Source organism: Ambystoma mexicanum, chromosome 6p (genome assembly GCF_040938575.1).
Source record: "Ambystoma mexicanum isolate Mex_15411 chromosome 6p, UKY_AmexF1_1, whole genome shotgun sequence".
In the NCBI taxonomy this organism is placed as follows: Eukaryota; Metazoa; Chordata; class Amphibia; order Caudata; family Ambystomatidae; genus Ambystoma; species Ambystoma mexicanum.
The window spans coordinates 941,135,253-941,160,268 of NC_090935.1; the positions used below are offsets into that span (position 1 = coordinate 941,135,253).

The window sequence follows — 25,016 nt, forward strand, 5'->3', positions numbered from 1 at the left end:
CTCGACGACTGGCTCATAACAGGGGATTCTTACGAAACATGCTTCTCCAATACCCAAAAGACGGTAGACCTTTTGTTCCAGTTGGGCTTCTCCATCAACGAAAAGAAGTCCAGTTTAGACCCCAGTCAAATCAAGCAATTCCTAGGGGCTCTAATTCAAACAAAGGACGGCCTTGTCTTCCCCTCCAAAGAGAGGGTCCAAAACATGCTGTTTCAAATCCCTCAATATGTGACCGGTCGAGAGGTGACGGTACGCAAAGCAATGCGCTTGCTAGGAATGATGGCGTTGTGTATTTATTTGGTACCTCACGCGCGCCTGCGCATGCGCCCAATGCAAGAGTGGCTCAACAGCCAGTGGTGTCAGGCCAGCGGACTATGGGAGGATCTAGTTGTGGTCTCGCAAGCCTTGGTTCTCTCGCTACGGTGGTGGACAAAGGAAAACATGGAAAAAGGGAAACCCTTTGCCACACCCGCGGCGGAAGCCACTCTAACCACAGACGCATCCCTCACAGGATGGGGGGCGTACCTATCCCATCAGACTGCTCACGGAGTGTGGACTCCGAACGTAGCATCCAAACACATAAATCTACTGGAGCTACTAGCTGTGTTCAAGGCGCTAAGAGCCTTCCAGGAACACCTACAAGGCAAAACAGTAATGGTCCTTACAGACAGCACTACAGCCATGTACTACATCAACAAGCAAGGGGGCACCCACTCTCCAGGCCTGTCCAAACTGGCCCAGAATATATGGAAGTGGGCTCTCAAACAGGACATGTTCCTACTATCACTACATGTACCCGGGGAACTCAATCTGCTGGCAGACAGTCTCAGCAGAGATTTCCCCCTGCCCGAAGAGTACGAATGGCGCCTGCACGAAGACATCGTCTTTGACGTCTTCACACAATGGGGATTCCCAGAAATAGACCTGTTCGCAACCCTGGAAAACTCACAATGCCTAAGTTACGCCTCCAGGTACCCCCAGAACCAATCCAAGGGGAACGGTCTGTCGATGCAATGGTCAGGGAAATTTGTTTACGCTTTTCCCCCGACTCCCCTTCTCAGCAGAGTGGTGCACAAGATGCACCAGGAACAAGTGACCATGATACTAGTGGCCCCAATGTGGGCACGACAACCATGGTTCGCTCACTTGATGGAGATGTCTCTATCCCCCCCAGTAAAACTCCCCTGCCCATACAACATGCTGTCTCAGGACAAGGGCAGGACTCTGCATCCATGCCCCCAGAACATGAACTTAGCAGCTTGGCTCCTGAGATCATAGAGTTCGGACATCTACAACTCCCGCAAAGATGCATGGACATACTCAGGGAAGCCAGAAAACCGAACACTCGCCACTGCTATTCTAGCAAGTGGAAAAGATTTGTCATCTGGTGCAGGAGTAAAAGCATCAACCCTATTGACTGCTCTCCCACACATGTGGTCCTATACCTGACCCACCTATTGGATTCAGGTCTAGTGTTTAACTCCATTAAAGTCCACTTAGCTGCACTTTCTGCATACACCACTTCCCAACTCAAAGTGTCGTGGTGGAGGATCCCTGTTATAAAGGCCTTCATGGAGGGAGTAAAGAGAATACACCCCCCGATAGCTGACCCAGCACCCGGATGGGACCTTAATGTGGTACTTACCAGACTCATGGGCTCTCCATTCGAACCCATGCACAAAGCATCTCTTAAACACCTCACGCTTAAGACTGCTTTTTTAATAGCTATCACCTCCATCAGGTGAGTAAGTGAACTTCAGGCTCTTTCTATTCTAGACCCCTTCGTTACAGTTCACAAAGATAAAGTGGTTCTACGCACTCACCCTAGGTTTGCTCCGAAATTTATTTCTAAATTCCACGTAAACCAATCTATAGAACTACCAACGTTCTTTCAAAATCCTTCCAATTTGGGAGAAAGGACTCTGCACACACTAGATGTACGCAGAGCGGTCATGTTCTACATGGAAAGAACCAGACCACTGAGGAAGACTAATCAGTTCTTCGTCTCGGTGGCAGCAGGAAGAGAAGGAGATGCGGTTTCAAAATCCACTATTTCTAGATGGATTGTTCAATGCATCACTCTCTGCTTTACTCTTGCTAAGAGAGAACTGCCCTTTAGGCCAAGAGCGCACACTACTCGAGGCACGGGGGCATCCATAGCATTCATTGCAAATGTTCCCCTTGAGTCCATCTGCAAAGCGGCTACCTGGAGTTCTGTGCACACCTTTACAAAACATTACTGTCTAGATACACACTCTAGATCTGACTCCCAGGTGGGACAGGCAGTATTACGACACCTTTTCTCTACTGTTCCTTCTCATAACCCACCGCCAACTCCGGGTACTGCTCGCTAGTCTATGCACAGCATGTGATTCTAAGCAGATTAACAAACATCAGAAGAGAATGCATTACTTACCGTAAAAGCATTTCTGATGGTTGTATCTGCTTAGATTCACATGCGCCCACCCTTCCTCCCCGCTCGGATGGAAGGAACATAGACATCCTTTTCTATATTTCTCTCTTTTCTGTACTCACTCACGTCTAGAAGGCTCACTCAGGGCAGAAAAATACAAACCGAGGGACCTCGACGCGTGAGGGATTGTGGGTACAACGCACGTCACTATAGGGATAGTGTTTCAGACACGCCTTGTCGACGTCCCCTTTTTCGACTACGAAAAACAAAATGCAATACTCCGCAGTGACCACTGGATGTCGGACCTATGCACAGCATGTGAATCTAAGCAGATACAACCATCAGAAATGCTTTTACGGTAAGTAATGCTTTCTCATATATATAAACGAGAAGAAATATGTCCTAGTCATCGACACCGACCCCGAGATCGGGTTTCAAGAAATGCAAGTCGTGCGGCTCAAAAATGTCGATCACGGACCCGCACCGTGAGTGTTTGTGGTGCTTCGGAGAAGGCCACGACATGGAGGCCTGTTCGAAGTGTCAGGCGATGACGGGGAAGGCCTTGCGCGAAAGGAGAGGAAAGCTACAGGTAGGTCGGAAGGATCGAAAAGCCTCTAGCGTCGAGTCGAGATCCCATGAGGAGAAATCTCCTAGACGCGAAAGGCATCGATCCAGATCTCGAAGCGATTCTCATCGTTCGCCGTCTTCGTCAAAAAAATCGAAGAAACTACGCCACAGGTCTCCCTCCACCTCGTCGTCAGACGAGTCTCTGAAAAAAATGAAATGCCCCACGAAACATTCGTCTTCCGAAGAGTGGGAAGCATTCAGGGTCAAAATGATGGAGGTGTTTGAGAAGGCGAAGCCTCGGTCCGCGCCTTCTTCGGAAGCCGGCCGGGAGCGTCATCGCTCTGACACTTGCGCGCCCTCGAGCCCGGGTGATAGTAAAAGGAAGGATAGGGAACCTTCCAGGACGCCGAGCGATAAACAGTCGAGTCGACCGCTCGAGGTCACCAACGCCGTCCGAGACCTGTCATACCTCGAAGGGTAAATGATCGAAGACTGCCTCGACGCCCTCGAAGCGGACCCTCTCGACGACCACAAAGTCGTCAACGCCTTTGTCGACGCCGAAACCCTCAGCGCCAAAGGCTCCACCCAAGCCAGGGCAGCCAGAAAAAGAGGAGAAAGTTACAAAACATGTAATTTCTTCAGAGCCTGGTACTACACCTCTTCCTCCTCCTCTCCCAGAGAAGGTTTTCAAGCCTCTCCCTAGGAAGGCGTTTTTCAAATCCTTGACCTCAATTTTTGAGGAACAGGAGAGATCCGAGGAGGAAAATGTACCTTTTGGATTGGAATATGGCACCCCAAATGTCCCAGAATGCTTGATCTCAGAGGAAAGCAGAATGAGGGATTTGGTGGAGTCTTTATAATAATGCAAGTGGCATTGACACTTCTCCTGAGAATGACTTTGGTAGACCAGATCCAGGAGAGCATGCCAGTCCATCTTACCGTCAGTTAATGACCAAGGCGGTAGATTACTTGGGATGGGATAGACCACCAGCCCAATTCGTCCAAGACGATTTAACAGACATATTGGACCATATTCCCACTGAAGACCCATTACTACCTTTTCATGTAGCCTTATAAAACAGGGTGGCCAAGAATTGAGAAACTCTGGATTCTATTCCTCCGGTAAATAAATGCCTCGCATCAAAATACCGCTCAGCCAGTAGCGACCCCGGCTATCTGTCAAAACATCCAACTCCTGAGAGTCTGGTTATACAGGCAGCCACAGCTTCCAACAAACTTGCGTACCCGTCTATCCCTCCAGACAGGGACGATAAGCGTGTGGATGGTTGGGCACGGAAGGTATTTTCAGCCGGGAGCATGGCATTAAAATCTGCCAACTCCACATGTGCCTTGGCAAAATTTTCGTACACTCTGTGGGAGTGCATCGCAATGGCGGCGGAGCACATACCAGAAGGGGAAGAAAGGGAAGGTTTCCTAGCCATCGTTAGAGATGGAAAGGAGGCCATGCAGGAATCCCTTTAATCTGGATTGGACACTGCGGATAGTGTAAGCAGGTCCATGGGCACTAAGACGGTAATGTGCAGGTTTTCGTGGTTACGGAAGTCGGGTTTTGCACCGGACGTACAGAACCGCCTTCTGAACATGCCTTTTGACGGGTCTCACCTTTTTGGCAACCAGGCTGACAAGAGCCTTGAGAGGTTGCAGACCTCAAAAGCAGCAGCCAAATCTTTAGGAGCTATTAGGCAACCTCAGCCTTTTCGTGCGCAAGGGCAATCCTGGAGGGGGCGATCCTATCGTTATTACACCTCATATGGAAAGACGAGAGGAATGACCAGTCAAAGGGGCCAAAGAAAGGCCATTCGTGGTGGACGAGGAAAATGTGCTAAGCCAGCTCCAGCTGCAGCCTCGTTGCCATCACCGGCTGCAACATCCATCACAAAACCACTTTGAGGACTTGCACCACAAAACACCTGTAGGAGGCAGGCTGTTGCAGCATCTGCAAGAATGGCGAGCCATTACTTCAGATGTTTGGGCTCTAGAAATAATAGCCCAAGGCTACTGCCTTCCTTTTCTAAAGCAACCTCAAAGCAATCCACCAGGGAGACGCCCGTTGAAGTTTTCAAACCCGCTCCTACAGCAGGAAGTTCTAACCCTGCTGGAGAAAGGTGCTATAGAACCAGTACCTGCAGCGGAGAGGAACAAGGGATGGTACTCCCTGTATTTTTTATCCCCAAAAAGGACAGAGGACTGAGACCCATCAGAAACTTGAACAAGTTCCTCAGGAAAGACAAATTCAAGATGGTTACCCTTTCTCAGATCCTTCAGGCCCTTCAACTCCCGGACTGTTTGGTGTCATTGGACCTCCAGGATGCTTATTTTCATGTGCCGATTCATCTCAAACACAGAAAATACCTGAGGTTCGTAGTTGGCGACTCACACTATCAGTTTCGAGTCCTGCCATTCGGGTTGACCTCCGCCTGAGGGTCTTCACCAAGTTAATGGTAGTGGTGGCAGCGCACCTCAGGGGAGGGGGGATTCATGTCTGCCTCTACCTGGATGATTGGTTGATCAGAGCGTGCTCTGCCGAGCAAGCACTGGATCATCTGAAAGTCACCTGCCACTTCCTCCAGAAACTGGGCTTCTCCCTCAATTTCAAAAAGTCTCAAATGAGACCTTCCCAACAGCTTCAGTACATAGGAGCTGTACTAGACACATCCTTGGGAAAGAGCTCGCCTCCCAAGACGAGGGCTCAAGACATTCTTCAGATGGTTTCCAAATTCCAAAATGCCCAAAATCTCCAGGCTTAAGACTTTTTAAGGTTGCTCGGTCTCATGGCATCCTGCATCTTTCTAGTGCCAGAGGCACGCTTGAGGATGAGATCCCTTCAATGGGCCCTAAAGACTCAGTGGTCCCAGTTCTCTGGTCAAATGACGGATCTTCAGATTCCGAAAAAGGTCAGACAAGACCTTCTATGGTGGACCTGTACAGAGAACATCCTAAAAGGAGAACCTTTTTTGGCAACAATGGCTGGAGATCACAGTAGTGACGGACGCCTCACTCCTGGGGTGGGGAGCTCATGCCAACTATTTGACAATCAACGGTCGTTGGTCTCCATCCGAGTCCAAACTACATATCAACCTTTTAGAGCGGAGTGCAATCAGACTAGCGCTGAAGGCCTTCCTGCCATCTGTCAGGGGAAAGAATGTCCTGATAATGACGGACAACACAGTGGCCATGCACTACCTAAACAAAAGAGGTGGTGTGGGGTCACTACTCCTGTGCAGAGAGGCAATGCAGCTCTGGTATTGGGCGATACAGGAGGGAATCTCTTTAACGGCAATTCATCTAGCCGGGGAAGAGAATATGACGGCAGATGCTCTGAGCAGGCAGAGCACGGTGTCCCACGAATGGGAACTGGCTCATGAAGTCATTCAACAGATCTTTGCCCTTTGGGGAACCCCTCAGGTAGACCTATTCGTAACCAGCACCAACTGAAAATGCGAAAGGTATTGCTCAAGGGAATTGCCCCTGAGAGGAGCCCTGGGGGACGCGTTCGTGGTGGATTGAAATTTTCCACTATTGTACGCGTTCCCTCCGATTCCCGTCATTCCTCAGGTCATCAGGAGGCTGAGACGCTTCGGGAACCGCATGATCCTAATTACCCCGGATTGGGCAAGGAGAACGTGGTATCCGCACCTTCTAGATATGTCCATCTGTCCTCCAGTTCGTCTTCCTCAGAGAGAGAACCTTCTCTCTCAAATGGAAGGTCAGGTTTTCCACCCAGAGGTCAGAACACTCAACCTTCATGCTTGGTATCTGAAAGGTTGAGATACAGGGATTGGAACCTTCCAGATGATGTTATGGAGGTGTTGCTTTCGGCAAGAAGGCCAGCAACAAAGTCTCTATACTGTTGCCGTTGGAAAAAGTTTTGCAAGTGGTGCAGGAAAAAGAATGTCGATCCTTTTCTATGTTCTATCCCGGATGTACTATCTTTCCTTCTGACCCTAGCACAATGAGGTCTGAATATCGGAACAATAAACGGTTACTTTGCAGCGCTTTCCATTTTGAAGCGCTCATCGGAAAAATACTCCTACTTCAAAATTCCTTTGATAACACAATTCTTAAGAGGTCTCACTAATGTGTTTCCTCCTCACCCATTCGAAGTACCGATTTGGGATCTAAATTTAGTCCTAACATTCTTAATGTGTGCCCCTTTTGAGCCTATGCACACATGTACATTAAGATTACTAACATGGAAAACGGCCTTTTTAGTTGCTCTAACATCGGCAAGAAGAGTGAGTGAATTGCAGACACTGTCTTCTGGGCCACCCTATACTGTGTTCCATAAGGACAGGGTTGTATTGAGGGTTAAACCATAATTTTTACCAAAAGTAATATCTGATTTTCATTTAAGTCAGAAAATTGTTTTACCCTCATTCTATCCTCCACCTAATCCTTCTAATGAGGAAGAAAGATTACACAGACTGGATCCAAAAAGAGCTTTAAGCTTTTACATCTCTAGACTTTCTAGGCTTACAGTGGACAACCAGTTGTTTATAGGCTACACAGGAAGGAAACTGGGTCAATCGGTATCAAAACAGACAATTTCACACTGGATTGTACTTTGCATTTCAGAATGCTACAGACTAGCACAAAAAGACCCACCAGAAGGGTAGGGGCTCATTCCACCAGAGGCATCGCCTCTTCGACGGCCCTTCAAAGAGGTGTCCCAATAAGGTCCATTTGCGAAGCAGCAACTTGGTCTTCGCTTCACACCTTCTCAAAATTATGTAGCCTGGATGCTTCCCAGTCTAGGGAGCTGACTTTTGGAAAAGCAGTGCTTTATTCCGCCATCTAAAGGCATTGATAAAAAAAAATAATAATAATCTGACCCCTCCTCCAGAGAAAGTAACAGAATACTGCTTTGGGAGTCTATCTAAGATGAGGAATATGTTGGAGGACACAATCCACTCGAAGAACAAGTTACTTACCAACTGGTAACGTTCTTTTGATTGGATGTTCCTCCAACGTATTCCTCATCGCCCTCCCAACCTACTCCTCTGTAGATTTTTCCGGGTTATTGCCATCTCAAATCTCGCAAGGCTGATACCTGTCTGCTGGCACAATCTACACAGTACAAGATCACAGGTAAAAAAAGGGGGAAAAACAGAACTGAGGCCAAGGGGCGCTGCGCATGCTACTTATACACCCGATAACGTCACTCTCGACGGAGGCCTTCGACTCGACGGAATCGACGCACGGCGGCCTCTGCCGAAATTCTTTTTCCGAAGAGCACCAAAGCTGGATGGAATACATCTAAGATGAGGAATACGTTGGAGGAACATCCAATCGAAAGAACGTTACTTGTTCTTTGGTGGTAAATTAAACTTTCTGCTGTGTTTCATTTGCCTGTTTGCTCATTCTTATGGGGAAACTGATGAAGACTATCAATATCACTACTGAGAGAATGACTCTTTGCAAATTTCTTGCGTTGTTACAATTGAACACATCTTACAGTGAAGCACAGTTAGGATACTTATTATCCTTATATTGTTTTATATAATGGGTTTTTGTTTACTTTGGCAATGTGCCTTAAGCAAGCTGGTGCCAGCAGTGATATTTTTAGTTTTTGAAAAATTTTACCGTAGGGATATTTTCTTGTTCTTGATCCTTCTTCCTGGAAATGCCTTTATATGGAAATATATGGAAATCCTGTTCCTGGGTTAAGTTATGACTTTCGCGGACTAAGGGGTGGTGTGTGTGTGACCAGAGTAAGGGGCTAGGACTGTCTAGTCCCAATCTGCATCCCTGGTGCTTGAACGTCTGTTGCTGGGCATATCGTGTGGCTAGTGGCTATCCATGATTGGCTAGCCACTGCCTGTTTGAATGCTGAAGATCCTTACCATTTGGGGGCTTGGGCATGCTCCCAGCCCTAATCTTTGAAAGGAGGGTGCCTGCAGCTATTTGACAGATCGTTGTAGGAAAGTGCCCCATGAGGAAGAGCAGCCCACTGATGACCCAAGGACAACCTCAGCAGCTGACCAGAATCACTCCATCGCTGTCCCAGTGAAGCTCTGCTCCACTTCCCGATATCAAGAAGGCCCTCGTCGGGGCTTCGACCGCTGCACTGGTGGGAACAACCGGTCTTGAAACCTGCTCGAGGGTCCCTGCATTCTGAGCCTTTGGAAGTGTCCCTGGACCAACAGGTGGACTGACCAGCTCTCTTGGGATGCCTCGCTGCAGCTGTTCTGAGTACACCCTTGGAACTTGTAGGAGCAGGCATCTTGCTGCTCAAGTTGAGGATTCTCCATTTTCAGCTTTCTTGAATGAACAGAAGTTGTGCTGGGCCTGCTTCTTTATTCGTCCATTGAAGATCTCCAGCCGACGCCTTGCTGTGGTGGCTCACGTTGCAACACTCCTTCGATACCTTGAGGTGTCCTGAAGTGGTCTGCCCAGTAGAACTCTTCCTCTTGCCTTGTTTGGGTGTTCTACTGGAAGCTGTCTGGTTTCGATTCCTACGTACTGTGACTGACTGAAAATAAATCTGGATGCCAAATGTGACCTCTGCACCAACGACCTCCTGGCCTTCCTCGCCCAGTTCAAGCACAGAAGATTGTGTCCCCAACCAATTCTAGAACACCAGGATTACTCCCTGGGGAAATTGTAGTCAAGGGGGCTAAGTTTAATTTATTACCTGTCTCTGCCCCTCCCCAACCCCTTTCTCCATAGGGTCATATATGCGTAAAGTACTTCTCCTAAACCACTCTTTCCTGACTTTGTTCAGTGGAGGCCTGGTCAGGAATACTTTCTAGGACTATCCGAAGGACTGGCATTGACTGTTTACTTATTTGAACTTTATCTTTTTGACTCTTATCAATCATAGCCACTGGCGTCACCAATTTCGTCATAAACCTACCTGTAAAGTATATACTTTGGAACTGTTGACTTTTTTGGGGCAAGGCCCCAAACCATCTTGGGTTTGGACTTTAAAAGTGTTCCGAAAGCTGTTTGTTTATCTTGAAGTGTTCTATTTCTTAAGCATATGAGTTCTTGTGTTTCACAGGTCATTAAATAAAATGATATAGAATATCTCCTTATGGCGAATGTATAAGTCTGTTTAATGAGGGTTTGTATGGCAATATTCTACTAAATTCTTTACTTGCTACTGCTGATTTTAAAAGGCCTAAGGAACTATTGTATATGTTTATACTTAGTTGTCTAACTAGAATGATTGGTGTTTCTCTGTATGGACTCATTGTTTCCATAGACCACTCACACATGTTGCCCTCAAGGTGATAAATAGGTCATAGTTAGGATGAGGGGGTTACTCCTGTGCCCCCTCGCCTGGCAGCCCAAAAGAATTCCTTGGTGCAGTGTTTGGTAGCCATGTGGGCAGGGACACTTGTTTTGCAGCGGCTGTTTCTGTAACAAGCAATTATTCTCCCATTGCTTTACTAGCAGCAGCTACGCTCAGTCCAACAGCGTTTGTCCCAAGTGTATTCTGTCTGTAGGAGTATCCATAAATAAGTACAAGGGGACTTTGTATCCATAAATGATTTTATGAAAAGCTCTTAAATTATGTATTTCTTTTCCTTCTACCAGAAGATGACGACTGTGGTGGAGATCAAAAAGAAATCCCAGAGAAGAAAGAGATATGCAGTGAAAAGTCAACAACCAGTTCAAATTTCATGCCTTTACCATCTGCAGTTATTGATCATGAGATTGAAATTCTTCTGTCTGAATGGAACAGAAATGCTGACATGCTTTTTAGTATTCATCCCATGGATGGATCACTGCTAGTGTGGCATGTGGATTGGTTGGATGAATACCAACCTGGTATGTTTCGTCAAGTACAGGTAATGCAGCATTATTGATTTGAGTATAAGAAAACAAGAGTTACCTACTCAATTGGTCTTTTTAGATTGTGTACCTCCACAAGCCGTTGATCTTTCTGTCTCTTAACATCACACATTTGTTGACACCAATTCCTATATTCTGCTTGTTCTTATCACTTTTGTATGACTTCTGGTGCCTTCTGCACAAAAAATAATCCATTGTTATTTTTGTTTATAGTACAGACCCAACTGAGGGAAAAGGCATTTCTGAAGGGAGTGTGGAGTATGCCATTTTGTTTTAGAAAAAGGAGCAAGTTTGGCCATGGTGCCTTCAGATCCAGGACTGCATTCGTGGACTTGAGGGTTGTAACCGTGTCACAGGCAAGAAGTTAGAGGATGATAGTACGGTGACAGTGGGCCGGGCAACTCTACCTAGGCCAGGCTCCGTGGGCAGTTTATGGTGGAGCTCACCCCCATTCATAGACGTGTTTGCAATTGGTCCCCTACTCCCCTAAAAAGGTTGCGGTTCCCCAAGAAGCCAATAAGAGAATGTTGATACACAAATCAGGAGTCTTCCGCTAGCAGACCCGTATCCACAGACATCTGTGAGCCGATCTGGGGAAATTGTAGTTTGTTCAGCACTTACCTAATCGCCATGCTCACTCATTGCACAAGTGCAACTATGTATGTGTTGTAGCAGCAGGGCAGTGTGGTTGTTTGGTGTCAGGTGGCACAGTGTGATGGTGCAAGAAAGGCCGGTGCAGAGTAGAGTGTGCCAACGTGGTGAGCGATAGAAGGGGAGGAAGACGGCGTGTGGCAGAGTGGTGCCAAGGTGAAAGAGGGGGAGAGAGTCGAGAGGAGGAAAAAGTGTGACTAATCCATGGTGTTCGTCCCTTCTTCCCAGACGGGAGCCACCCCCTTAGAGGCTAGTAAGGTGAGCCCACTATCCAAATCCTCCCTAGGGGAATTGGGAAAGTGGGACCTCACTGAGAGAGACTCCCCTCAAGGGGACAAGGACTTCCATTCCTATCCAGATCTTCCTATAAGAAATAGCTTGTCTGCCTATATGGTAATAGAAGAGACTGATGTTATATCCATTGATAAAAAGGCAAACCATACTTGCATTGTTTCTGTACCTTTTGACTCAAGGTAATGCTGAATTTACCCGAAACGCAACAGCTGATGAGAAGCAACAACACGCCCCCTGGAATTATGGCAGCGAGAATAAAAGAACAACCAATCATGAATGGCGAGAGAGAAATTCTATGCAGCAGGGATTCTCAGATGACACAACGTCCTGCAGGGACAGAACCGTGCTGCACTGCACAGCTAGTGGTGGTAGGGAGAGACCAACATGCAGCAGTCCAGCAGCGAAAAGTGCAATAGCGCAGAGGCAGAGACAGGAGAAACCTTGTACCTGGTGGCGTAGCGACACTGCAGCCGTGGTGGGCCTGGGGCCTGGGAACAAACGCTGAGACCAGACGGCGACGGAGGAACAAATCCTCCATCACTGGTGCAAGAACCAAAGAAAGCACTGAAGTGGGCGGACTAAGGATCCTGCGCACTTATTTGATAGAGACACTGAGGGGAGCAGGGAACGGTAACGATCCCTCAGACACCACCCTGCTGGAGCACACACAAAAACAGTGAAGGTACCAGGGTTGTCCAGGATGGAGAGAGCTGAGACGAACAAAACTTGCAAGGGAAAGACGAGCGAGTGGAGTAAAACCCAGAGTCTGACCCACAGAAACAGAATATCCTACAGGTTTACGGAAGCCCTAGAGACCAGAGTATTTGACATTGGCAGAGGCCCAAGAGACAGCCCGAGAGCGAATAAAGTGAGAGGACCAGATGGATCTATCGAGACAAGTGGAACATTGCAAGCTATAAGTGAAAGGGAATCTGGAGGGTTCAGTCAGTCAGTCAGCCACGCCAAGGGAAGACTCCCTTTGTATACAATTGGAGCAATAAAGCAAGCAACCCAACTGTTGGGGATGGATTAAAGGAATCATCCCTCCATTTAAAGAACCTGAGACATTTGGTTTATTTTAAGACTTAACATTTTCCTTGAGGAGTCCAAGGAAAGACTGAGGAACTTTTCTTTGAACTGTGAACACGAACATTGGGATTGTGACAGACACTGGAAGAAATCCTGAGTTATCAGTGTCTCTGGTATACAGAAGCCTGAGCCGAGGGCATCATTCTCTGGCTTATATTTACGTTGTTTTCCTTTAAAAGTGGTAGCGTCAGGTAGTTAGGTTTTGGGATGAGGACTATTCTTATTTAGACTAAAGACGCACACAGTTGGCTTAGTTGATAGGAAGGGAAATCACTCTTAGCTATAGGGACAGATGGGTGTTGTTTTTATTTTTTTAGTTAAATAAACACTCTTGAAGTGATGTCCTTGAGTCTGACTCCTTCTTCTGACTCGCCACAGAAAAAAGAATGAAATGGAGATAATGAAGGAACAACATTGAAAGAGGTGAAGGTGGTAATACGAAAGGTGATGTAGCAGATGAGACAGGAGGAGGCGAACCATCAGAAGGAGAGGATGATGAAGATATTGGGGCAAGTGGTGAGTGAGGCCCTGATCAGGAAGGAAGCAAATCTCTTACAGGAAAGAACAAGAAAGTGAATGCCAGAGGAAAAGCCAAGCCTGTGATGGACCTAATAACTTGGGTTCGGTAGCCCTGTAGATGTTGAAGAGGGTCCCAGAAAGGGCTTCAATGGTTATCAGAGAGCACACGTCTAGGCCATCCTCCGACAAACAGATGTTACCAACAGCAGGGGAAATTGAATAGTACTTTGGAGTCTAACCAGCTGCTCATTTGTTTTATGCCTGTGCCCCATCAGAAGACCAGGTGGGGTACTTGGTCGGAGAGTCCAGGATGACCAAAGCGTGACACTGACCATTTCATTACTAACCAAGAAAGAAGTGTGGGGACACCATTGACCAGAGAGATCCAGAGTCCCTGTTTTGCCTGCTGATGGGGCGGCCCAAAGCAGGGAGAGCGGGAAAGACTGGACCGCAATCCGAAAGAGAATTATAACAGTAATATTATGTGAGCTCAATCATAATCTCCACTCTAGTAGTTGTGGTAGTAGTAATAGTAGTAGTTTGTCATTTATATAGTGCCTTTATCCCATTAGTATGACCTCAACACGCCTGTGGGTGAACACCCTCCCTTGGGGACCAAAGTCCAAGTATGTGGAGTGTTGGACTGAGTAAAATTGAGTTGTCAATTGATCTCTTGGTAGGGGACATAGCTATACAAATGTTGCATTGCTCGGACAACCTCAAAGCTTTGAAAGGTGTTGTGCCCGGGAGACAGATTATAGATGGGGCGCATTGTCCAAAAAGCATGGGAAGCCATTAGTTTTCCCCAGGTCATCAGAACTGCTTACAATTTTCTAGAAATCCTTTTTGATATATGATATGGCAATTATAATGCTCCTATACACAAGTGTTTCAAGGCGCGACGAGGGAAGGAAGGTGGAACAAAGGGAGGACAGACAACAATCCTAGTAGGCCAGGTGTCATTCAGATCGTGCAAGTGCGCATGGGAGGGGGGAAGGGAAAAGTGCAGGGGAGGTGGAAGGGACAGTGCAGTACCAGGGAAAGGTTATCCCAGAGTAAGTAATGGCAGCAGGTGGCAAGTGCAAAGGTAAGTGCAGGAATCAGGTGTGAAGTGCTGGAGGGGGGGACTGGTGGGGTACAGGAACAGTCCCAAGTGCTGGGGTTGCCATGTAGGCAGTGCAGGTGTGTGTGAGTGGCGGGGAAGGGACCTGGCCCCGAGAGCATCAGAGGGTGGCCAGGTAGCCAGTACAGTTTCAGCCAGGAGGTCAGCGGGGAGAGGAGGAGAAAAAGCAGAAGCGAAGAGGAAGGTTTTGAACTGCTTCCGAAATCGGAGATGGTTCTCCTCAAGTTTCAGGGAGGCTGTTCCAGAGGGAGGCCGCAGCCGAGGAAAGAGATGTACCACCAACTCGGTTGCTTGGAGAAGCGACTGACCCTGAGGGAGTTGGAGGGGGATGAGCGCAGGGCTCGAGAAGGAAGATATTTAAGAAGAGAGAGGTGAAGGTATTGAGGCCCCAGGCCACAGAAGGCCTTGGGGACAAGAGGTTTTTTTTTTAAAATTCAATTTTATTGGTTTTTTTAGAGCAGCAGAGAGCTTATTCAAGTCAACAACATAGGGCACATGCCCCTAACAATCCCAAAAGGAAGTAATAATTCCCTGATATATTCACCCACCCTGCCCCCCCTTCCCACAAACCCATTGTCTCGGGTCACAGGATCCGAATGTCCATGGTGAACCTCTTTAGGCAGCTCTGACCGGGCTCAAGACCGTCGGTAGCGGACCGACTCCCCAAACTCAAGGACAGTGTGTTCTGTACTGAGGAGGTTTTAGGGCCGGTTCGAAGGCTTGTGTGGTCCTCTGGGCATGACCTCCGTGTTGACAAACTCCTTCATAAACTGTAGCCAATCCGTCTTTATCTGTGCGCTGGAACCCTGTATTGCTGCTGTGAATCTTTCCATAAAATAGATGTCCTTGGCCCCTGCCACCCATTCTCTCCTTGTGGGGAGGGCGGCCCTCTTCCATGTTCTAGCCCGAGCTGGTTCTGGCTGCCAGAAGTACTGAGTGTGTCAAGTCCGGGAGTTTTCCCCAGTGTTCATCCGTTTTCTGTAGCCCAAATAATAACAAGATTGGGTCCCGTGGGTAATCCTCCTCTCCCGCTTCTTTGAGCCAGCTGAGCACTTCTGACCAGTAAGCTTGGATTTTTTTGCATGACCACCACATGTGCCAAAAGTTGCCTGTCTCCCCGCATCCATGCCAGCACACAGGGACGACATCTGGGAACATCCTAGAGAGTGTGGTCGGGTCGTACTGCCACCTGTGGAGGAGTATTATGGCATGCTTCTTAAATTGGCAAGAGATCGATGCCCTGAATGCCCTGCTGCAGAGTCGCCCCCAGATGCCATCCCCGATTCCACAACCCAGATCCCACTTCTCCCTCTCCCATTTCCTTCTAAGGCCTCCAGTCGCTCTTTCTTGGGGGGTGGGGGGTCATGAGCGCTCCATAAAGGAGGGAGATGAGCCCTTTCATTTCTACGTGGGTGTCTAGGATTCTTTCCACAGGAGTGAGCTTTCTTTGTATGCATGGCTTTAATTTAGACTTTATTAGTACCCCCTTAAGCCTTGGATATAGGAGTGAAGAGAGCCTGCCAATTCCCAATGCCTCCTCAAGCTCCTGGATACTTATAAAAGTATCTTCCCTCACCAGCTGGCCGACCCTACAGAGTCCAGTCTCAAACCATGACTGGTAATGTTCATGGCCTGGGATTTCTTCTCTCACTGGCGGGGACCAAATGTGGCTCAGTGACGAAGGGCACGTGGTCACCTTTTCTCCATTTCCCTTCCTTGCTAACGCTTCCCACATTGTTCTTAGTATTGGGTGGTCCCTGATTCTTTTTGGGAGCTTTTTCAATGGAACCCACAACCATTCACCTACTGTGACTGGGCGCAGGTGAAAGTTTTCGATGTAGACCCATTGTTTGTTGGGGTCCTTTCTAAGGTGGGGGGGCCAGTTCCCTTAGTTGGGCAGCTCTGCGATAGGTCTGCAGATCGGGGAGGGCGACCACCCCCCCCTCTTTCTGTGGGGAGGGTGAGGGTCTCGTATCCTATTCTAGGTCTTTGGCCCTGCCATATAAATTTCGCTATGCACTTTTTGGCTTCTCTAAGGTAGGTTTTTGGAGCCTCCAGTGGAAGCATCTGAAAGACATATAGCACCCTGGGGAGAAGATTCATCTTTATCGCGTTTATCCTTCCCATCCACCATATTTGCCCCTTCCCCCAGCCCTCTATGTCCCTGAATAATTTATCAAACAGTGGGGGGGTAGTTTGCCTTGTTCAAATCCTCATTGGGTCTGACTATGTTGATCCCCAGGTATTTTATCCCCTCCGTGGGAAATCTGGAGACCCAAGGGGGTCAGTTCAGCCAGGTTTCTATCCGTATCTGGGGCAAAGGGGAAAATCACTGACTTGCCCATGTTTACCCTGAAACCTGAGAACCGTCCAAATTGTTCAATAACCTGAAAGGCGGCTGGGACCGACCTAGATGGCTCCCTCAGATGTAACAAAATGTCATGTGCATAAAGGCAGTTTGCCCACGTCAATACCCTGTACCACCAGGGAACCTCTGAGGTATTCTGCGAGTATCTCCATGGTCATGGCGAACAAGAACGGGGACAGGGGACAGCCCTGCTGGGTCCCTCTCTGGAGGTTAAAGATGCGTGACAGGCGCCCATTCACCGTGACTTTAGCTGATGGGGCTGTGTATAGGGCCTTAATAGCTCGCCGGGTCCCCTCGCCAAATCCCAATTTCTCCAGCACCCCATGGAGGAACCCCCAGTCCACCCGGTCAAACGCCTTTTCAGCATCAATGGCCACCAGGACCAGGTTATCCCCCCATCCCCCCCACCCCCCCTTGGTGCTGCCTCCCTCATGAGATGCGGAGTTTTACGAAGGGTGTCCTCCCCCTGCCTCCCCTGTATGAAACCCACCTGGTCGGAGTGGATAAGCCCCGGCATATGGCATATGGCCGTCCAGCCTTGTTGCAATGATCCTAGTGAATAGCTTTGCATCCACATTCAAGAGGGAGATTGGTCTGTTCGGGATCACTGTGATTAATGCCTTACCAAAGGATGGGGGGAGCCCTCCCAGTCGTCAATATGTTAGAAAATAGACCTGCTAGGAATCCCACAAGTTGGCCCGAAAAGGCCTTGTAAAATCCCGGTGTGAACCCATTCTCCCCCGGGGCCCTTCTCAGCTTCAAGCCCAATATTGCCTTGAGAACCTCCTCTTCTGTTATCGGGGTGTCCAGGGCGGATGCCTCTCCGGCTCAAAGGACAGGGAGGGTAACCCCACTGAGGTATGCCTCTAGTGCTTCCCTCTTTGCCTCCCCTTCCCTCCCATATAGAGTCTCATAGAAGCTGGCGAATTTCTCTGCTATCCGTTCCGGGTCAGATCTTTCCCTGTCTTCCCCACTCGTGATTTTTGCAACCCATCTGTCCGCACGATGACCTTGAAGTTTTGCTGCCAGCATTGCGTCGGCTTTGTCGCCTTTACATAATATTTTTGTCGCAGGTGTCGAGTCCAGCTACACTTCTGCCCATCTCCAATTCTCTGTTCTTGTCTCTTCCCTCTTGCAGTGCCCAGGCCCCTATCCTTCTCTTCTTCCCTTTTCCCTTCCAACCACTCCAGTAAGCGTATCTCTGATCTCATTCTGTGAGCCAGGAAGGTCCTGACCCTCTTTTTGGATGCCCCTTCCCTGATCAATCTACCCCTCCAGGTTGCCTTCGACGCCTCCCATACTGTCTCCCGGTTAATTTCTCCAGTATCATTCAGCTCAAAGTATTCTCTGATTGCCATTATCATCTCCTCCTTAAAAACCACATCCCTAAGTAAGAAGTTGTTACATTTCCATAGGGATTCCCTGGGTTTCAAGCCTGATATGCTAATGTCTGCCCAGACCAGGTCATGATCCGACCAGCTGACCTAGCGGATATCACAAGCGTCTATTCTGCTCATGTACTGGTGCTCCGTGAATACATAATCTATTCTTGTCCTAGTGCCATGGACTGCGGAGTAGAATGTTTATCCTTTTCTGATTGGGTGCAGCTCCCTCCATATGTCCACCAGCCCATGCTCCCACATTATGTCTTGGAACCCCCCATGCGATCGTCCCCCTCTGCTGCCTAACAGGATGGATCTCCCACTGTGGTCCAACTCTTGGTCAGCCCACATGTTGAAACCCCCACCCAAGAGAAGGAGCCCTTCTGCTTTGGTCATCACTTCTCTCAGGGCCTCCTTGAATGAATTCCATCTGACCCACATTAGGGCAGTATATGGCTGCTAAGGTGATTGTGGAGTTGTGCAAATTGCCCGTCACCACCATGGCCCTTCCATCCGCCCGACCCCACCACAGTACCTCGGTGAGCTATGGCTCCTGTGTAGTAGGATTCCGACTCTGCCTCTTTGTGTGGCGGATGCCTAGAAGGTCTGGCCCACATGCGATCCTGGGATGGCCCTCTCTTCCCCCTTCACTGTTCTAGTTTCTTGCACGAAAAGAACATTTACTCCCGCATTCTTCATTTCTCTCTCCAGAAGGGAGCGCTTTGCTGGGGAGTTAAGCCCCTTCACATTGAGAGAGCCTATCCTGAGTGTCTCAACCCAGCCCTTCCTCTCACTGTCTGTCATTGGGACTTCGCCTTGTGTTCATTGTCCTCCCGGCCGTGTGGGGGCTGCTCTGTTCCCTTTTTAAGCCGGATCCATGCTGTGCCCGAGAACCCCTAACCCCCACTCCCTCCCCTCCCTCCTTCCTCCCCTGTCCAACGGGCAAGCCACCAGGGTGAATGTCCGTCCACCGCAGCTCCCCTGGTGAACTCTGTGTCCCCGACCGGGATTGCTTGGCTGTTGCCCTCTCACGCACGGATAGTGTCTTTGTTCACCTAGTCCTCTCATTTGTTCATTGTCGGGGTGTTTAATTTCTCACATTTTCTCCTGCCCTTCGTTGTCTTCTTTGTGGTCCAGGGGCCCTCCAATTCTCTCCTGGGTTCTGGTAACGCCTGTGTGCCCTCCTCGCCTTCTTCCTCCGGGGCTTCTCCTTTGAGTATCTGCAGCACTTGTGAGGCCTCCTTGCCGCTAGTAACTATGTAGTCTACGCCAGCTCGTTCGAAGGAAAGGGCAAATGGGAACGGCCACCTGTCCTGACTGGTGAGCCACTGGGTGAGCGGACGGCACTCCCTTCTGCGGGTGAGCGTGAGGGTGGACAGGTCTTGGTAGATCCTGATTGTATCCCCTTCAAATATGAAGCTCCCCAGCCTAATTGCCTTTTCCAGAACCTCATCTTCTCTCTGTAGCGAAGGAACCGCACCACAATGGTTCTTGGGCCTCTCCCAACTCCACCTTGGTGAGCTTTTTCCAACTGGAATTCCTTGCCCCCCTCTAGAGCGAAGAGTTGGTTTATCAGACCTTGGACTTTCCTCCCCACGTTTGCCGCAGTCCCTCCTCTTTACTGGGACACCCCCATAATGCGCAGATTATATCGGCGTTCCCTATTTTCGAGGTCGTCCATCTTCAGGATTATGTCCTCCTCCCTTGTTTCTAGATCTGTTAGCCTCGCCTCGTATTTCATGTCCAGCAGGTCCGTCTGGAGGCGATTGTTTTCCATCCCCTCCATTTTTTCTTCCAGGGTATCCACTCTCCCTCTAAGGTCTACTATTGAAGCGTGTATATTGTTGCAGATTGCTTTAATCTCCTGGAGAATGTCCTTGAGGTCATCCTTAGTGAGCGCTGCAGGGAGTGGTTGTTTCCTGCGGGCATGGTGGCTCCGTGGGCCTCGCTCGGGCCGTGTGTGGCCTGTGAAAACGTTGGAGAGAGAGGATTGCCCTAGAGGATGGACACTGCTCCAGGATCTTGCTTCTTGGGTGCACCTTGGTGTGGTGCAGCTGTCTGATTTCTCCTGTCTGTGCCCCAATGTTCCACTCGATGGCATCGGTGCCTCTGTGTTTCAGGGAAACAGTATTCTTGTTTGTGGGGCCTTAATGTGAGCCCGGGGCTCTATGGGGATTCCACTACTTGGATCCGGGGCCGGCTTTTCGAGTTGGGCCTCTGTCTGTCATTCCTGTTGTGTGTTTTCTTTCCTCTTGGCTTGCCCCCTCTCCTACCTTCCCCGGCCCTGAGGAAAGCGTGGGGCCGTTCACAAGGCTGCAACTGCGCCGTTCCTCTTCTTAGATATGCGGTTCGCCGTGGTATGGCCCTGTGGTGATCAAGTGCGTTCAATGGAGGGGAGGGGGGGTTGGCCCCTGGTGCAGCGTCCTCTCCGTCCCGCTTGCCCCCGTAATCTCCTTGCCTCTTCTCTGTAAATGCCTCCAGGTCGGGCGCTGCTGGGTGACTGCCGGGGCCTGATGTGAGTCTTTTGTGCTTGCCGAGCTGGCACGCTGGGCCCGAGCTCCTACTCTGTTGACACTATCGTGTGTGGGTCGCCGTCCGGGCTCACCACCTCTAGCAGCGGGTTGGGGGGCCCCTATCACGGTTCTGGTGGGGGGCTCTAGGAATCACGTGGGGCGCTCACCTCCACTCTCCTGCTCCGACTTGCTGTCCGTAGAGGGGGGCCCGGATTGGCCTCCTCTCTACCCCTGGGCCCGTGCGGCAATCGGCTGGTCGCTCGTTGGAGTCTCCCATCTCTCTTCTCGGTCTTGTCTGGGTCCATATGGTGGCACACTCCGCTTGGGTTTGTCTCCGTTAAGACGCAGCCCCGATCGCCCGATTTCTGGATGTGCTCTTTGGATGCGGAGGGCCATCGGTATTTCGGGCTTCCCTGGGGTCCTCTGGGGGTCCGGTGGCGCCGTGGGACGAATTGCCTCCGGTGTCTAGGGTGCGTGTTATGCTCAGTTGCGGGGTGCCTTCCAGGTATCCCTTTTGGGGAGCTTCCCTCCGAGTCTGCGTAGGGGTGGGCCCCTGGCCCCGCTCACTTGGTGGGGGTCGACTACGCAGGCTCCAGTGTTCTTCAGCTCTATTTCATACACCTTCTTCCGGCCGGGGATGGAAAAGGTGCGCTAGGCCTTGCAGTGCGGGCGGAGCGCAAGCTTCATGCGTCCGCCATGCTCCGCGCCCCCTGGCGGTCCAAATGCAGGGGGTTTTGAACTTAATCCTTGCAGCCACTGGGAGCCAGTGCAGAGATTTCAGTCCTGGAGAGATCCAATCCCTGGGTTTGAGGCCAAGGACAAGTCTGCAGTCCTGTTTTGGATAAGTTGCAGAGGGTGTAGAGTGGAGGCAGGCAGATTTAGAAAGAGGCTGTTGCAATAGTCCAGCCTAGGGAGAACAGAGCTCTGTAGACAGTGAGCTTCTGGGGGATGGAGAGGAAAGGAAGAATACCTCTGAGGAGGTACAGCTGATAGTGTGACTTCTTAGAGACGTCAGAGATGTGAGGAGAGAAGCAGTGTGGAATCGAAGATGACCCAGAGATTTTTAGCCTCGCAGGTGGGAGCAGAAAGAGGTCCAAGAGAGGCTGGCCAGAGTGACGGGAAAGGAGGGAGTGGGGGTGCTGATGAGGAGAATCTGTCTTACTGGCATTAAGGCAGGGGTCATTGGCGTCACACCACTCCTGGATGGCAGACAGTCAGTGATGAGAGACTGAGACGAGGTGGCCGAGGGTAGCCTGAAAATGAGCTGAGTGTCATCTGCATAGCACTGAAAGTTGGGGCATAAAGCGGCAATGCGGTGGGCAAGAGGTGCCAGGTATTGGTTGAACAGCCATGGAGAGAGGTTACACCCCTGCGGGACACCACAGGTAGAGAAAAAGATTGCAGCTTGTGAAGCTGTTTTAGATAGTCCGCGTAAGCGCTGGCGCGTAGGAGCCGGTTTGTTCTGGTATAAATCCTCATCTCACTGGTGATTTCTCATTGATTTGTTGTAATTGTGACATGTTTTAGTAGAGAGCTTGCTGTATTTTTATATTGTGACTTGAATTATAGTGTACGCTAGTTTTTAGCTTTTTACAGTAGTTTTAATATATTTATTGTGAAGGAACCTGATTGGCCTTTGATAGAATTTCAATCCGTGCTCACTCCGCATTCTGTTAAGCTGTTTAAACATCAGCTGTGTCCTTTACCCTTGCTCCGGTCTCTGCAGGAGTGAACGACACTTAGAAACTACATATCCCAGGAACCTTGTAGATCTTGGTAGTATATCTGATCACGTCAGGAGCGTAAGCGCCGGCGCATAGGAGCCGGTTTGTTCCAGGTCGGTACAGGAGTTGGGGGAGAGCTACTCTCTCTACTGTGCGCAGTAAGTATACACAATGGGAATTAATGAAGTATTTGATGCCAGTAGGTTTGCAAGGGACAAGATAGGTACACAGGGTCACCTCGATGCACGCCTTGGCACATTACCAAAGATCACGCAAGCCACACAAACGGAGAGTATTAATACCATGTCTCCCTTACCATTGACCTCGGAGAATAGCTCCAGAGAAAATAATATGATGAATGACAGTCTCAATTTATGTAATATACACAAAACCACTCATCAGAGAAGAGTAGTGATCCCCGATTCTAAAACACACGAGACTCAGGAGATTGAAATTTCGTTGTTAAACAGATTCTATTAGGGTGCCTCAACCACGGCTAACTACCCTGCCAGTTGTACATAACCTGTAAAGATGTGAGGACTCAGCCCAAGCCACGCGAGGGGCTGCACACCTGCACATTTGTAAGGAGATGCATAATGTCCTACAGTTTTGATGGCTACGCCCATCTTAGTCGATAGATATAAAGCGCCTATGGGGAACCAAGTATACAAAACAAGCTTACCGGGAGATTGTGAGAACCGTCCCAAATCTATTATTTCTTAATGTACCCTTAAATACCTATTGCTCAGCACTAGGTCGCTCCTGAAACACGATACGGAGGTGCATCCATTATTGAAGACCTTGATCTTGATATTTGTGCACTAACAGAGACATGGAGCCATGAGGCATGCGATCCCATGTTGTCACTGGCCATTCCCGAAGGCTACCACATGATTAGACAAGACTGAATCCAGAATAGAGGGGTGGGGGTGTAGCGCTTATCATTAGATCTAGCTTGAAAACGTGGGAAACAGAAATTGATACAATCCCAGGCTCAGAAATCATACTTATAAAAATAGCCATTAGTGCAGAAACCACCCTGAATGTTATTTTACTCTATAGACCCCCCTCAGTTGACCCCACTTTTCCCCCTCTTCTTAATAGCTTGCTTCTATCCTTCTTGAAACCAAACACAAAACTGGTTCTGTTAGGAGACTTTAATCTCTGGTTAGGTAGCGATTCAGATATAATCGCCAAGACAATGGAGAATACACCTGACGCTTTGGGCTTCGTCCATCATGTCAAAGTCCCCACCCACATTAAGGGTCACACCTTGGATTGGGTCTCCTCCCTTAATGTAATGATGAACAATATAGACGTGCAACCCTGTCCGTGGTCAGACCATTTTAGCATATGCTTCCAATCACAAATGGGATTTTTGAAGGAAATATCTTTTCATCCAAAATCATTTGTAAGTAGTAGAAGTTGCAAAAATATGAATAAAGATGCCCTAGGTCCCTGGGCAGAGTCGCTGAACATGGATATAGGGAATGTAACTAATCCGGAAGTCATGTCAGTTATAATGATACATTCTCTAAAGACCGCTATAGAGAAGCTTGCCCCTATTAAAACTAAAATGAAAATAACAGAACCCAAAAACAATTGGTTTTCTAAGGATTTGTTAGAACTCAAAGTCCAGAAAAACCAAACTCTTCCATGCATGGAGAAATGGCAGATCTCCAAGCAATTTAGAAGCGTATAAAATCGCTGCAACAGACGTAAAAAAAGCGGTCTTAATAGCAAAAAAGGAGGCTTTGAATGACGGAATCATCAATACTAAATCAGATTTTAAGGAGCTTTATGACAATCTAAAAGAACAAACACATATCCCAGGACCCACACAAGATTCGATTGTAAAAAAATAAAGCATGGTGTACTGAAATTCAACTAGCCATGCCCAATAAACTAGAAAAATTTAAAGAAACAGAGATAAAAAAACTTGCCCTGAATATAATGGGACAGCAAGATAAGGTATATTGCCTGACAGATGAGGATAAAGACCGACATGCATTTAGATTCCTGCCCATCTCTGAAGATGAATTAGCTAAAACCATCAGCCATCTTAAAAGCACAAGCTGCAAAGGAGACCATGTTCCTCCATCATAATCAAGGAATGTCTACCCATCTTAATTCCGGCACTCACGAAATTTGTCAATGCCTCATTTCAGTTAAATCTAGTGCCTGACAATTTAAAAAATGCGTAAATTACGCCTCTTTTGAAAAAGCCAAACCTGTGCCCGTTAACACCTTCCAACTACAGACCGATTACTAATACCACCTTTCTTAGAAAAAATTTAGATCAAGTCGCGTATAATCAAATATCTGTATTTTTGGAACAAAATCAAATTTTGCACAAATACCAATCAGGCTTTCGTACCAATCCTGGTACTGAGACAGCTCTTGCTATTCAAGGTATGGATAAGGGCCAGATTTTAGATTTCTCCGCAGTTTTTGACCTGGTGGACCATTCCATCTTGTCCACCAGGTTAAGGAAGAACGCATTCTTCTCTAAAGAAGCAATCCAATGGATATCCTCTTTCTTGAAAGATAGA

At 48.6% G+C, this 25,016-nt stretch overlaps 1 protein-coding gene across 2 annotated transcripts in view; it reads left to right on the top strand.

The window, feature by feature from the left end:
- Positions 1-25,016, top strand: part of DMXL1 (Dmx like 1) — a 1,868,248-nt gene that overhangs the window by 372,873 nt on the left and 1,470,359 nt on the right. Inside the window, exon 11 of one of the 2 annotated variants that reach the window (XM_069625559.1) lies at positions 10,544-10,797. In XM_069625559.1, the coding sequence (XP_069481660.1) occupies positions 10,544-10,797 (254 nt within the window). The remainder of the gene's footprint in view (positions 1-10,543; positions 10,798-25,016) is intronic. The other variant, XM_069625560.1, reaches the window with a different exon arrangement.